Source organism: Plectropomus leopardus, chromosome 1 (genome assembly GCF_008729295.1).
Source record: "Plectropomus leopardus isolate mb chromosome 1, YSFRI_Pleo_2.0, whole genome shotgun sequence".
In the NCBI taxonomy this organism is placed as follows: domain Eukaryota; kingdom Metazoa; phylum Chordata; class Actinopteri; order Perciformes; family Serranidae; genus Plectropomus; species Plectropomus leopardus.
In genome coordinates, this window is record NC_056463.1 from 16,336,164 (window position 1) to 16,349,122 (window position 12,959).

General features: G+C 37.2%; 1 protein-coding gene across 1 annotated transcript in view; it reads right to left on the reverse strand.

The window, feature by feature from the left end:
* Positions 1-12,959, reverse strand: part of ano5b (anoctamin 5b) — a 33,743-nt gene that overhangs the window by 8,700 nt on the left and 12,084 nt on the right. Inside the window, exons 2-8 of the mRNA XM_042487460.1 lie at positions 8,231-8,295; positions 5,163-5,270; positions 3,132-3,200; positions 2,663-2,947; positions 2,306-2,425; positions 303-418; positions 56-190 (exon numbers count right to left, since the gene is read on the reverse strand). Of these exons, the coding sequence (XP_042343394.1) occupies positions 56-190; positions 303-418; positions 2,306-2,425; positions 2,663-2,947; positions 3,132-3,200; positions 5,163-5,270; positions 8,231-8,295 (898 nt within the window). The remainder of the gene's footprint in view (positions 1-55; positions 191-302; positions 419-2,305; positions 2,426-2,662; positions 2,948-3,131; positions 3,201-5,162; positions 5,271-8,230; positions 8,296-12,959) is intronic.

Consider the following 12,959-nt stretch of genomic DNA (forward strand, 5'->3'; position numbering starts at 1 on the left):
ATATACTTTTGGCCATACATTCATCAACTCATGCATGCCCTCTGGTGGTACAAACCTCGACACATTGTCATCATAACTGAGCACTCCATAGGTGAAACATATGAGGCCCATGACGGCTGCAAAGAACAGCATCTCTGTGTAGAAGCCCAACCAGGCAAAGTAGATCCCAATCTTCTCCCCGTAGTACTTCCTGCAACCAAAAACAGCACATTTAACTCTGTCGAACTTTCTTTACACGCACTTCAGTGAAAGAAATATTCAATCTTGTGTGAAGACAAAAGATGGCAGCCTTTTGTGTTTACTTGATGAGGTTGAGAGGCTGCTCTTTGTAAAAGCAGAGAAAACGGGCCCAGTGTTTGTACAAGTTGTAGCGTTCACTCTCACACTCAGCATTTCTTGCCCTTTTCCAGTATCGACACTGAAAGGAAAATAAATAAATGCAGCGTAAAACCATTGTGCAAATAATCCTTGGAAATAAGATGAAGTTTTCTGCAATAAAGTGAATGAGTGCATTTCTGTAAATTGAAAATTATTCTTTATATTCCTTCTCTTGATATTAACATTTTAGAACAGTTTCATCATATTTCCTTCTGTTATATAATTAGTAAAGAAAAAATAAATAATGTATTATATTGAGACCATGACGACTACAATAGAAAAAAAATGCACATGAAACAAAAGACCTGCATTCAACATTTTTCAGGTCAATTTACTTTTACAGAACTGCTTTATTTTTTTAATAAAAGTTACAGTACTAGTAGCAGAGAAAGTAGCATTAACATTAACAATATCCTCATTTTGCTCCTGTCAGTGTGATTAATCATGGTGCATTTAAGGGCAACGTCCGTGCAACTTCTATTCTCCATGTTTTTGTATTAAAGTGATTAATGTAGACAACAATTTGTTAAATTGGTCCAGCATTTAGCAAGATGGCTGCAGCCAGCGGCTGCAAAACAGGGTGTATGCTGCTTGGGACATGTCTGTCCATTTAAAAGGGCTTGTTTTTGCCACTGACATGCTCAGATTACTATTCTAAGTGTCTGACATCATTATAGAAAGGATACCTACAAAGATGGATCTTTATTAAAGAGTAAGATCCTTTTTGTTAAACCAGAACCCCCCAGAAACCCACCAGACTCCATTTAATAAACAGTGATTTTATCATCATAAAACACAGTTAAATGGAAATTAAGCAAAAATAAAACTTACAAAAACTGTCTTAGTTGTTCTTACCAGTTTCAATAGACACCAACTCTGGTTTGGTTGAAATAAATAAATATGCTGGCTCTATATGAGCTAAAATTACTGTTTATATTGTAGTAACCATGATATCCTGTTGTGTAAGTCACACTCGCACTGACTGAGATTTCTAAGACGCTTGTGTTTGCTTTAATAAAAAAGTGGAATGTCAAGATGCAACTCAAAAATAAAAAATGTTTGTTTGCCACTTGCTTTGCACTGATTGCAAAAATAAAACTTAAATATAAACTAAATTGTACTGGCTGATTTACTGTATTATACATACATGCAAAACTATTCAATTCAATTCAATTCAATTCAATTCAAAACTTTATTAAAGACTCAGCTCAAAGAGAGGTCCATAGGTCATAATAGGAGAGGAGGATGAAATTTTAGACACACACACAGCACACTTTTAAGACTGTGTGCTTTCCAGTCAGCCAGGAAGCAGCACATTCAATGTATAAACTTTGAGATCTGCAGGGTTTACAGACTCAAAGACTATTTTAAACACACATTACACAAAGTAAAAAGTAAATAAATAAATAAATGTAAATATTTTAATGAATAAGAATAACTGGAGTCCAGTGAGTTTGGCGATGGCAATTTTGGGGTTTGGGGTTAAACAAAAAGGTTCTTATTCTTTCACAAAAAAAGTTTATCTCTGTAGGGAATCTTTCCATAGGTTGCCAGATACTTAAAATGACAATCTGAGCCTGTCAGTGGCAAAACAAGCACTTTCAATAAACGTGAATTGACGGTGTATAATTGCCCACAGTGGTTACACTGCAGCCTGTCTTGCTCAATTATGGACCAATTTTAAAAAATGTTGTTTCAACTGGTCACAAAACATGGGAATAAATGGTCCAGTTAGAAAGAAAAACAGTCTTTTGATGTTGTTTGCAGTCTAGGAAGCATTACCCTCAAATACTTAATACGGATTGGGTTGCTAATATTCATCATATCATAAATATTCATGTTGAATCTGAACATGGATTTAAGAAGCAGCTGGACATTTTTCTCCCTTTGTAGTGATGAAATACAGGTGAAAAGTCTTGTGACTTACATCATGTAGTGGAAAGGCTGCTGTGTACGTCCCATTGCTGAGTAGTCTCTTGATTCCCGTCTTGTCTTTTTCTTTCTGTCCCTCTTTGTAGTACGGACAACGAGCCAGGATATAGAACACCTTACAACAAGAAAGGGATTAAGGGATTTGGATATGTATATGTAATTTCTTAGATAAATTAATTTTGCGTTTTGCTTTATTGCTCTGACACTGCAGAGTAAAACCCTGAAAAGGCAACACGTCTCTTATCCAGAAGAACAGTGAGAGTTACATATATTTATCAGTTATGAACTCTTAGACTGAAGAGACATTTAGGATGAAACAAGAGAATTCTGATATTAGATAAGAAATACTTACAATCCTGTTTCTTGTGGAAGGCGGGAAGAAGGTGTCCTTGTCAGTGATGAGAAAAAAGTCAGTCTTGTTTTTGTCGAAGGCGTGTGTAAAGTAGTCAGGTTGTGGGTGCATGACGTGCTCTGGCAGGCGGAAAGGATGCGAGAGCCACTCCAGTGGGACGTCCTGACCGTGGGGGATATCACTCGGCTTGAAGGGAACTTTGATCTTTAACACATCCGCATAAGTGGCCAGTACATCCCACGGGGCATGGATCTTCAAGAAATATGTTTTTTGGTCTTTAGAGTCCTGGTACAAAGATGGAGAAGAGGAAAATATACTTATTGTCAGTTTCTTTTATGTACTTAGATGGATGATTTGGCAATGTGTCTGTTATGGAACCATCCCTTTAAGGCTTTTTTTCTGTAGAATAGGTGTGCCTCAGCACTTTATCCACTAGGTGGTGCAGGTATGCTGTGGTTGAATTTCTTACTGATTTGTCCTCTGTCTCCAGCTGCAGTCCGGCTTTCTCAAGGTTGGCCTCAAACTCCCTCCTCCTCTCCTGTACATAAACGCACAAACCACAAAAATGAGAGTCACACACTCACACAGTCTGCTCATTTTGTTTCTTCTACCCAACAAGGTTAGAGAAATTAAACAAAGTCCCTGTCTGAGCTTCCTCACTCTTTGACTCTTTGGTTGTGGGGTTACAGACTGGTCACACAGGGGGCGAGAAGTGGGTGTGATAATGGGTGTGGTTTCGCACCAAAAAAAGTCGCAGTTATAAAAATACTGTTATAGCTTCCAAATGGATTTAAGAGACAGTTAACCCTTTGAAACCTGGATCAACATCACTTTCCTTGTGGTGCATTCAGATGCCTTTTACAAGTATTTAAACATTCTTTCAAAACTCAGGTCAAAAAAGGCAATGAGCAACTTGGTAGGAAATGTCCCAGAAACTCTAGGAAATTAGTAGACTTAGAGAATTATTTATTTTTTTAAATAAAGAGATGCAACCCAGAAAAAATAGTTATAAACCAAATCAGCACAGTGTGATCTTTGGCACTGTGGCTGTTCTGTGCAACTTCCAGAGTGAGAACGTGAGTATAAAAATAGCCTTCCTGAAAATAAGAGTGTTGCTCTTAGTGAAATCTCCCTGGATAAATAAAGTTTGAAAATGTGGCACTTACGCTGAGGGGAGAAAGCAACTTATTAAGATCAGACCCCCCAGGAAGTTTGCTGGACTTTGAAACCAATTTTTGCTGTGGCCAAACAGTGGAATTATATCTGTAATGTGATGCCATGTTGCCCAAAAATACTATTCTTACAGACTTATATGGTTAAAGAGTTGTCTGTGAATCAGTGGATACCTATTTTTTAACTTGTTTCATTATCATCAGTTCAGTCCAATGGCACTGAGCAACTTTCATAGGAATGAACAGTATCCAGAACCTGTATCCACTTCTCTTTATACGTCCATGATTATGACCGATATTTATGTTTATTGTTAGGCAACGAGACCTCTGATGGCTTTAGTAATCATGGTGGGAGCAGGTCAGGTGATGTAGTGTAAAAAGCAACAAAATCCACATAGTGAGCTGGTTGAAGCGGAGGACGGCGCAAACAAACAAACACAGGACTTTCACCCAGCAGACTGGAGTTTGTGTCCTGTGTGAAACAAAAAGTCAACATAAAAGACATATTTATTTTCAAACACAAGCATTATTGTTTGCCGTGTAACTGCAACTATTTCACAATGTTAAGCACGTGATTATAATTTGCGACCATTACTGCGTCATATATGTTGTTTTGGAAGTTACTGGCAAATGACGTATTCTGAGCTATGAGGATGTGCTGCCTTTTCAGATTACTCACTGATCACGATAACTACAACATGCTTCAAAACAGGAAGTATTTGAACATCCTTTGGCCGTCGCTAATGTTGGTGGACAGCTGTGCAGAGAAGACAAGGGTTAGGCCTTTGAGGTCTTCTCTGCAAGTAATTGTGGAAGAATTAATGGATAAAAAATTCAATTATAGTGATTATAAATAAAACAACAATGAGATTCCCTATACAAAATTTAATTAGCACAACAAGAAGGAAACTTGATTAACTAAAGTTTAAATTAGTTATCAAATGAGTTACATTGTGATTCAATGTCCCAGTCAATTTTTTTTTGGTCCCAGTCTGAGTCCTTTAATAACTGGTACCAAGTAAGATCTGATCCATAACCTCAATATTGATTAAATAAATCTGTGATACACCTAAATAGCAGATGTAGCTTTCCAAGTTCTGCCAATCTTATTTGTCACACGCTACTTCACCCAAATACTGAAGTCCAGAGGTGTCCTGTGTCATGTGGAAAAAATATCATCAGAATCTCACTTCCTCTTTGTAGTAGCATGTATTCCTGTTCTGGATAGGAGTTGTGTAACATTAATAGAGTCACAGTTAGTTGCACCGTAAAATGCACCATAAAATGCTGTGTAGTCAACTGACAGCAGCTTGTCACTTTTCTGTTACCTGTTTCTTTTCTCCATCTTTGTCATCTACATAAGATAACACAAAGTCTATCCTCCGAACTCCGTCCCTGAAGAACACGGTGTCTTTGTTTGGTTGTAGCTTGTCGGTCTAAAGGAGAAACAAACAAACAAACAAAAATATTACTACTAGTTGTCTTACAGTGGGAAGTGGGAACCGAAAGCAGACATGCAATACTTAATACTCAACAGATACTGACAGAGCAAGAAATCAAACCTTCTCTAACTTGAAGACAGACACAAAAGGCTCAGTCTTTAACACTGATAGATATATTAAGAAGAACATTGTGTCCCTGAGTTATACATGTAATTAGGGTTACTGTAGACTATTGACTCCAGGGAGTAGACATGCACTTGTTGGCTCATGGGATGGTATTGAAAAGTATTTCAAGAGGATGTTTTTTCCTTGGGAGAAAACTTTAGAGGGAGGCCACGATGGCTGAACAAAAACCACATAAAACAGAAAATTCTGGACACAGTACAATCACAGTCTTTCATTACACAGAAATAGCAGACAGTGGCAAAGAGACGTGCTCTACATGTTCTGTCAACTTCTGTGTTTCACCCACTGACTTATCTCACAAACTCCTAAACTGAGTTCGATGGGTTATTTTCATTATAATGGAAATGTGTTTTAGTGCACTAATTATATTCATGGTCATTTGGAAATGGCACTCTTACCGAAATGATCAAATTACGAAAATGGATAAGATCAAGTGATCTACAGTAAGTTATTTACTGCAGTGCTGCCTCATTATTGTGGATTACAGGAATGCGTCAACCACAAAATGACCATTTGTAATAAATTACTCATGTTACTTTGAATTCATTAAGAAAACATTGTTGTTCTCATATGCCTTAATGGACAACAGCAAAATATTTATTCACTAATTGGGGATCACATTTAAAAACTGCAAAACTACATCAAATGTACTTCACAAGCCGGTGAGAGTTTGTAACTGAAAGTTTTGATGTAGTTTTCTGTTGTTCAATGTGTTGTCCAATCAATTGATAAATTATTATGTTCTCTGTTATCCTTGGAGGTATGTGAGGAAAATTACATTTTTTTTACGCATTCAAGGTAGCAAAGCATGAATAACTGATATAAAAATGGCCATTTTGTGGGTCAATAATTCCTCAAATACATTCATATATATCTCATAACTTTTGAAATACGACTATAAACTTTTGGTCTGCACTTGTCAAACAATTGAAAGACCCAATTCTTATAAACTGTTGCACAGCTTTACATTGCCATACATTTGTTTTATAAGAATAGGTAAATGTAAAATGTTTGTAGACAAAACATTGTTTTTATATGAATTATTTTACAATTTGTCTTATGACAGAAATGTATTGACATGCAATGCCAAACTGGAATTTTAAAAATAATTGGATTCTTTATAATGTATAATGTAATTATTCATATTAATACATATTACAATTTTAAGCATTACATTAAAAAAGTCCACTTTCAACTCTCCACTAAGATTTATGCTGTTAGTGTTTGCACCCCAGAATAAAAAAACAGAGAATAACATTTTTTTTTAAAGCATTAATTTAATAGTTTGTTGAATTTTCAGTTGTTATACCTGGGCCCTTTTAGTGAAGCCCATCTTATAAACAAATAAATGACCAAGCAAACTTAAAGGGCTACTCTTTAATGGGTTAACCACAGCCTGGGGTACCCAGTATGTCAGTAGCTGACTGAACCCCACCCATCTTGTTTATCAGACCCTCACATCCACCAACAGACCTTCCTGTGACAGGGGTGTGAACGCTGCTCGTTTACGCCTTATTTAATCCCGTTCTGAGATAATGAGAACACTGAAAACACAAGTGTTTGATAGATTAGTGCTGATCCATTCATGCACTGAATCCTGAAGTCATACATCACAGAAACATAATATAATCAGTGTGGGATAAACCATCTGTTTTTTTGTCCTCAGTGTACTGCTGAAAAACCCAACAGACTGATGAACAGGCTCCTGTTTGAGCAGCGACAGTTTATTTATGCCTCGCTGTGAGAGAAACGAGAGGAGCTCTGTGAGAGACAGAGGTCTTGTGACTCAGCGCTGAGCGCAGTGAGTCAACAGAAGGTCAGTCATCTAAGCCCACAAAATTACACAAACACAAACAATTTTATGACTACAAACAAAACAGCACAGGCTTTGAAAATCTAACAAAAGCCACCTACACCTGCATAAGTATTGCTGAAAAGCTTGCATAAGACAGCTGATTTTAAAATTGTAAAACAAAATGTTATTTAACAATGTGATGATTAAAGGAACAGTTCAACATTTTGGGAAAGATATATTCACTTTCTTTCAAAGGGTTAATGTACCGCCATAAGAGTGGTGTCAAACCCTTTGAAAGAAAGTGAATATATCTTTCCCAAAATGTTGAACTGTTCCTTTAATCCAATAAGCGGCTTGATAAATGACTCAAAAATGAGCAAAACTTGATAATTTGCCTGCAAGAAAATTACTTAAAAATTAGCTTTTTTGTTAAAAATGTAAACATTAAAAAGTGTTAAAATATGATCATGTTAATATATATATATATATATATATATATGTTTTGTGTAACACAGTTTTAATTATATCATTTGATTAATTATTATTTTTCTTTTTTTTCTGATCATTTTCCAATAATTCTCTCTCTCTCTCTCTCAAACCAATTTGCTCAGGTTCAGGTTTTAGAGGGTTAAACATGAAGCTACATCCAGCAACTAATCATTTTTGTACAAAGACAGAAAACAGATAAAGCTCTTGTTGTCGATGAAAGGTTGCCCAGCAACCAGTGGAGAAACAGGAAGCTTTAACACATAGATTTTTATATTGATTAAACAAATTAAATATAAAAATATGTTACTTTGTAACATCGAGACGTGTCGGTATGCTGACTTTTTTACCGTACAGACATGAGAGTGATAGTAATCCACTCATCTAACTCTTGGCATGAAAGAATATGAGCTTATATCCCAACATATCAAACTTCTTCCTTAACTATTAAGTGTGTTGAAACATCCACAGATAAACACGAACTTACCTCTGTATGTCCAGGCAGTGTTGCTGTTTCAGATAATGAATTGAGACCACTTCCACCATTTTCATCTGCAAAGGACAAAAAATTATTATATTTTTATGCATTTTTTTTTCATATATTTATATAAAAATAAAATAATGCCTTATCCAGCTGAAGAGAAAATGATGTACAACAATCACATGTACAGAGGCAGGTAATATTGTCTGTAGTAAGTATAGTAAGATTAAATTTGTGTAGTATAAGCTTCATACAACTGAGTGCAGTAACAATACTGTTGTATTGTTTTGTGTCTGTTGTGATCCTAACGTGTAAAGTAATATGTGTGTGTACAGCATCAATTACAATCAGAAAGAAAATTTTAGTTTATGTTTAGTGAGTTTTGTTTTGAATTGTGTTACTATCATGTTATATATTTTTTCCTTTGACACTTGGTGCATATGTCTTAAAAAGGGATAGTTTGAGTTTTTTGGTTATTTTTTTATATTTATATTTTTATTTTTTTTGCCTGCAGTTTTGAAGGTGTGTTGATGGGTCATATAGTCTAGATATGAGCTCCGTCAGTAGACGGCTGTAGGATCTGGAGCATGTGAACTCACGCAGAGGAAGATATCAGAGAGCAAGAGCCGGTCAAACTAAACTACATGTGCAAATTTTCTTTAAAGGTCCTATGTTATAAAAAGTCAGATTTCCATTCAGGTTTTTTTTTTTTTTTGGGGGGGGGGGGGGGGGTGTTAATATAAAGTAAGTAAAGGGGCTATAGAAACTGAAAGGACCAAAATGCTCAATCCACAGGGACGTGCACACAGTCTGAATTCAGAAACCATGATTTTAAAGGAACAGTCAGGACTTCTGTGAATTTGCGATGTCACAAATATAATATATATACAATGTTAAACTTGAAACATAGAACAAAATAGGTCCTTTTGTAATTTCTGCTGGTATGTTTTGAAGCGTATGTGAATAACATCAGCTGACAGTAAATAAAGACTCAAGCTGTTGCTTAGCAGTGCAATTCAAATGAAAAGAGATCTATCTATAAAGATTTTTAAAAAGTGCTGCTACAGTGCTGTTACACTAATTTCACTTACAGAGACAGGTGCTAAAACAGAGCGTCTCAGACAGAGGGTGAAGACAGGTGTACTCAGGCAGGCAGTGTGGGAAAAAATCTATGTTTTTTGAACATTAAAGCATGGAAACATGTTATTGTAGAAACCCGAAATGAAAATTAGAAGTAAACCTGAAAATGTGCAAGGGGACCCTTAAAGAGGAAAAGTTTGCTTTTCAATCATCTGCTCCAGCTTCCTGTTTACATATATCCACAGCCATCAAAGGAAAAAACAGCTCCAAAAATAATCAGATCATAATCAGAACAAACAGGGAAAAATGCTCACACTAGCCTAATGGGTTGACAGTATGGTATTAAATCGAATAGCAGTGGAGTGGGGTATTCTCATTTACTTGTCCCACCAACATCCAGCAATTAAGCTAATCTTGGTTAAGCTTTAATCTCTGTTTATATCCACGCAGGGTACGTGGTGTACAGGATAATACAAGACCAAACTGTCCCTTTAAGAGTAATGAGCCGGCAAATAATTGTTATAGCGGTGCACGCATCTGAGACAAACTTAATTTCACAAGGGCCTAATAAAAATCCTCCAGTGTCCTGGCAACATCAGCAGATATACTGTTGCCATATTGGTTAATAGGAGCTGAGAGAGATGAGAGACACAAAGGCAGCGGCACACACACACACATACACTCCTCTTCATCTCTAATACAATGACACAACATTCCTGCAGTGCTTTGCTTTCCCTCACACTCTGGCAGAGAGAATGTGCTCATGTGGCATTGCTCTGCTTGCTGCTTGCTCCCCTATTATCCCCAAACGGTGGGAACGCGGCACTTCCTGTGGGGGAGGCTGGAACATGCATGGAGACATCAGTAAAGGGGGGGGCCCCGCAGGGATGGTGTTGCTGCTGTACCAGAAGTCTTACCTCCCCTTGGTGAAACACATACAGCACACAAAGGACACAAAGATCCTCAGCTTCAACCCTCTGATTAGACACAGTGACATGACGGACAGCAGCGTGAGCCAATGAGAGAGGGACTGTGGTGTCTCCATGTGGAAGCTCAGTGATAAAGACTCACTGGTAAAGAATGAAAATAAGCCATGAGTTAGAGACAGGGAATCCCTGTGGGGTACAAAGGGCAAAAGACAGAGTTTGATTTTCCCAGTTGATTCATGGGAAGCACTGATGACTGTGCAGCTGATTTTTTTTCCCTTTAATCTTGGCAGCTTTCTTTCTCTTTCCTTTTTTGTCTCACTTTTTTTGGTCTTACTCCAACTGTGCACAGCCAGTTATCAGAGCCTCACTTAGGCAAACAGAAGCAAAGGCCAGCAGTGTGTTATCCCTACTTTCACAGAGAGAAAAATAGATGAAGCAATGGGTCATCAGCAATACAAAGAGCAAAACTGAGCAGTAATGGTAGACTACAGCACAGACACAGTGACTGGCACAAATGAAGAACCCAGTAATGAGTCCTAAATCCAGAAATTAATTAGCATAAGAGACTTTCACGTTTTGTTCTACAACATAAAATACATCAGTAAATACCCTACTCTTTTCTCTTTATGCTTTTCTCTGGCTTAAAAACGATGGCTGCTAACAAGTGGCTAAAGAAACGTCATCAAATTGATAAGTGCTGAACATGGCTTCACAGCCTCATAGCGTTGGCGTTGGCTTTTTACTTTAGGCTTCAAAAATCCTGAAAGTGGTATTCATTTGTGAAGATTTTATGCTGAACAAAACGTGTGAAGTATCATAAATGTTTGTTTTCTACAGCGCTTATTTTCTGCAATGATCTGAAATCCAATGGAAAAATCCATAGGCTTTTTGACGATGGAACCACGGTGATGTTAGCTTCTGGGTTGGCCCACAGAAAAACATCATCCCTGGGGCACTCAAAATGTTTAAAAAAATAACTATTGTATATGCAAATTACACAGTTATTGATTCATGCAGTTTAAGTAATCTCAGACGGGAGGGAGTGCTGTTCAACTGTATAATCATCACGGCTGTGATTTGGTTCAGGACACCAGTCATCTGAAGTTTGGTGGAGATGTTATTCCAGAGCCAGTTTTTCTTTTGGTTGTCCTTTTAAGTTGCTAGTGCTGTAACTCCCGCTACCCAGACACCAACATTATCACCACCAACATCTTATCTTCCTTCTAATTCTGCGGTGACTGCTATTTCTATGAGCAGCATGAGTGCGATGTAGCTCTTTCTCTTTGCTTTGATCTACTGTCCCTGTTATATCAAAATCTTATTAGCAAATATAGGGACATTTTTTCACATCTTTTTATACAGATTCTGACTCATAAAATTTTGCAAATGTGAGGGACAACTTACTAGCACAAGTGTCCTAAATAAAAGCCACCAAAACTTACTAGACCTATGCAAAACTGTCCATAAAGGAGCAAGAACCTTAACTCCTGGCTCAAGGACAGAATCAACTGGTCTGTTTTCCTAAATACATCACTTCTCTACAGAGACACATGCAAAACACATGCAAGTCCCACCACTTCAGTGATTCTTTGCTTTCTGTAAAGATGGACTCACATAAGACAGATTTTTAAAGAGAATGGTCAAAATTGAAGCAGCAGCGGCTGAGACATGCTGGCTTTCAATCCCTGTTACAGGTCAAAGCTGCACTCTCAGGTCAGGCCCATAGAGAAATATGTTTCTAAGACAACCCTCACCCTAAAAAATTCAACAAATCAGTGGCCTCCAGTATATCAGAATGGGAGGTCGTTCCTGCCAAACTCTCACTTCCTAGAGGCAAGTGCTAATCCTGCAGAGAGGGATAAAAAGCAGAGGTTTTGCGCTCTCTCTTGAAGTAATCATATCATAAATTCCCCAGCCGATTCATGCCAAAACTTAATTCACTACAACCTGATGAAGTTTCCATTCCTGATGATTGCCTCTGATCAGAATATCCTCCTCTAACTCCATGCGTGGCCCCCATGAGAAGCTAATGTAGTGCTCCACAGTTTCATTTTACATGCCAGCATGTGTAACTGGTAGGAGAGCGGCCCCCTTCAGTGTATCCCAAAGTGAGTCACCAAAACAAATGTTATGAGAGGGAACCTGCTTCTCTCCATCTGAATAGACATCCAGGGTCTAGTGTTTGTCTGTCAAGGAGATGTGAGATGATATCTCAGCCACCCACACACCCACCTTCCTACACACACAGGAACATTATGCATTAAATATAATGAATATTTTCCATTATCAAAACACCATCATAAACTCGCCTTCTAGTTCGACACTTGAAAGGCTACACCAGCACTGGTGGGAGGTAACAATAGTTTACACAAATAATGTAGCGTGGGGTGAATTGAGCTAGTTTTTACAGTATTGATGATATTAAGCGATGATTTTTTTCATTTATTTTTTTTTAAATTACATTAAAAACCACAGTCCATATATTTTTTCTCATGTAATGTGAGACATTGGGTACTTTTTGGCTTGACATTTGCAAATGGACAAAATAAAATATCCTCATCAATTCCAGCTTCTATCTCTCTAGATAATATTACATTTTCACTTGAAAAACAAAGAAAGGTGAATGCTGCATATATCAATACAATTCTATGTCTTACAAAAAGAAAATCATACATAAGAACAGAATCCTGAATGCCCCTAATTATATTTTTGTTTAAATTAATTTT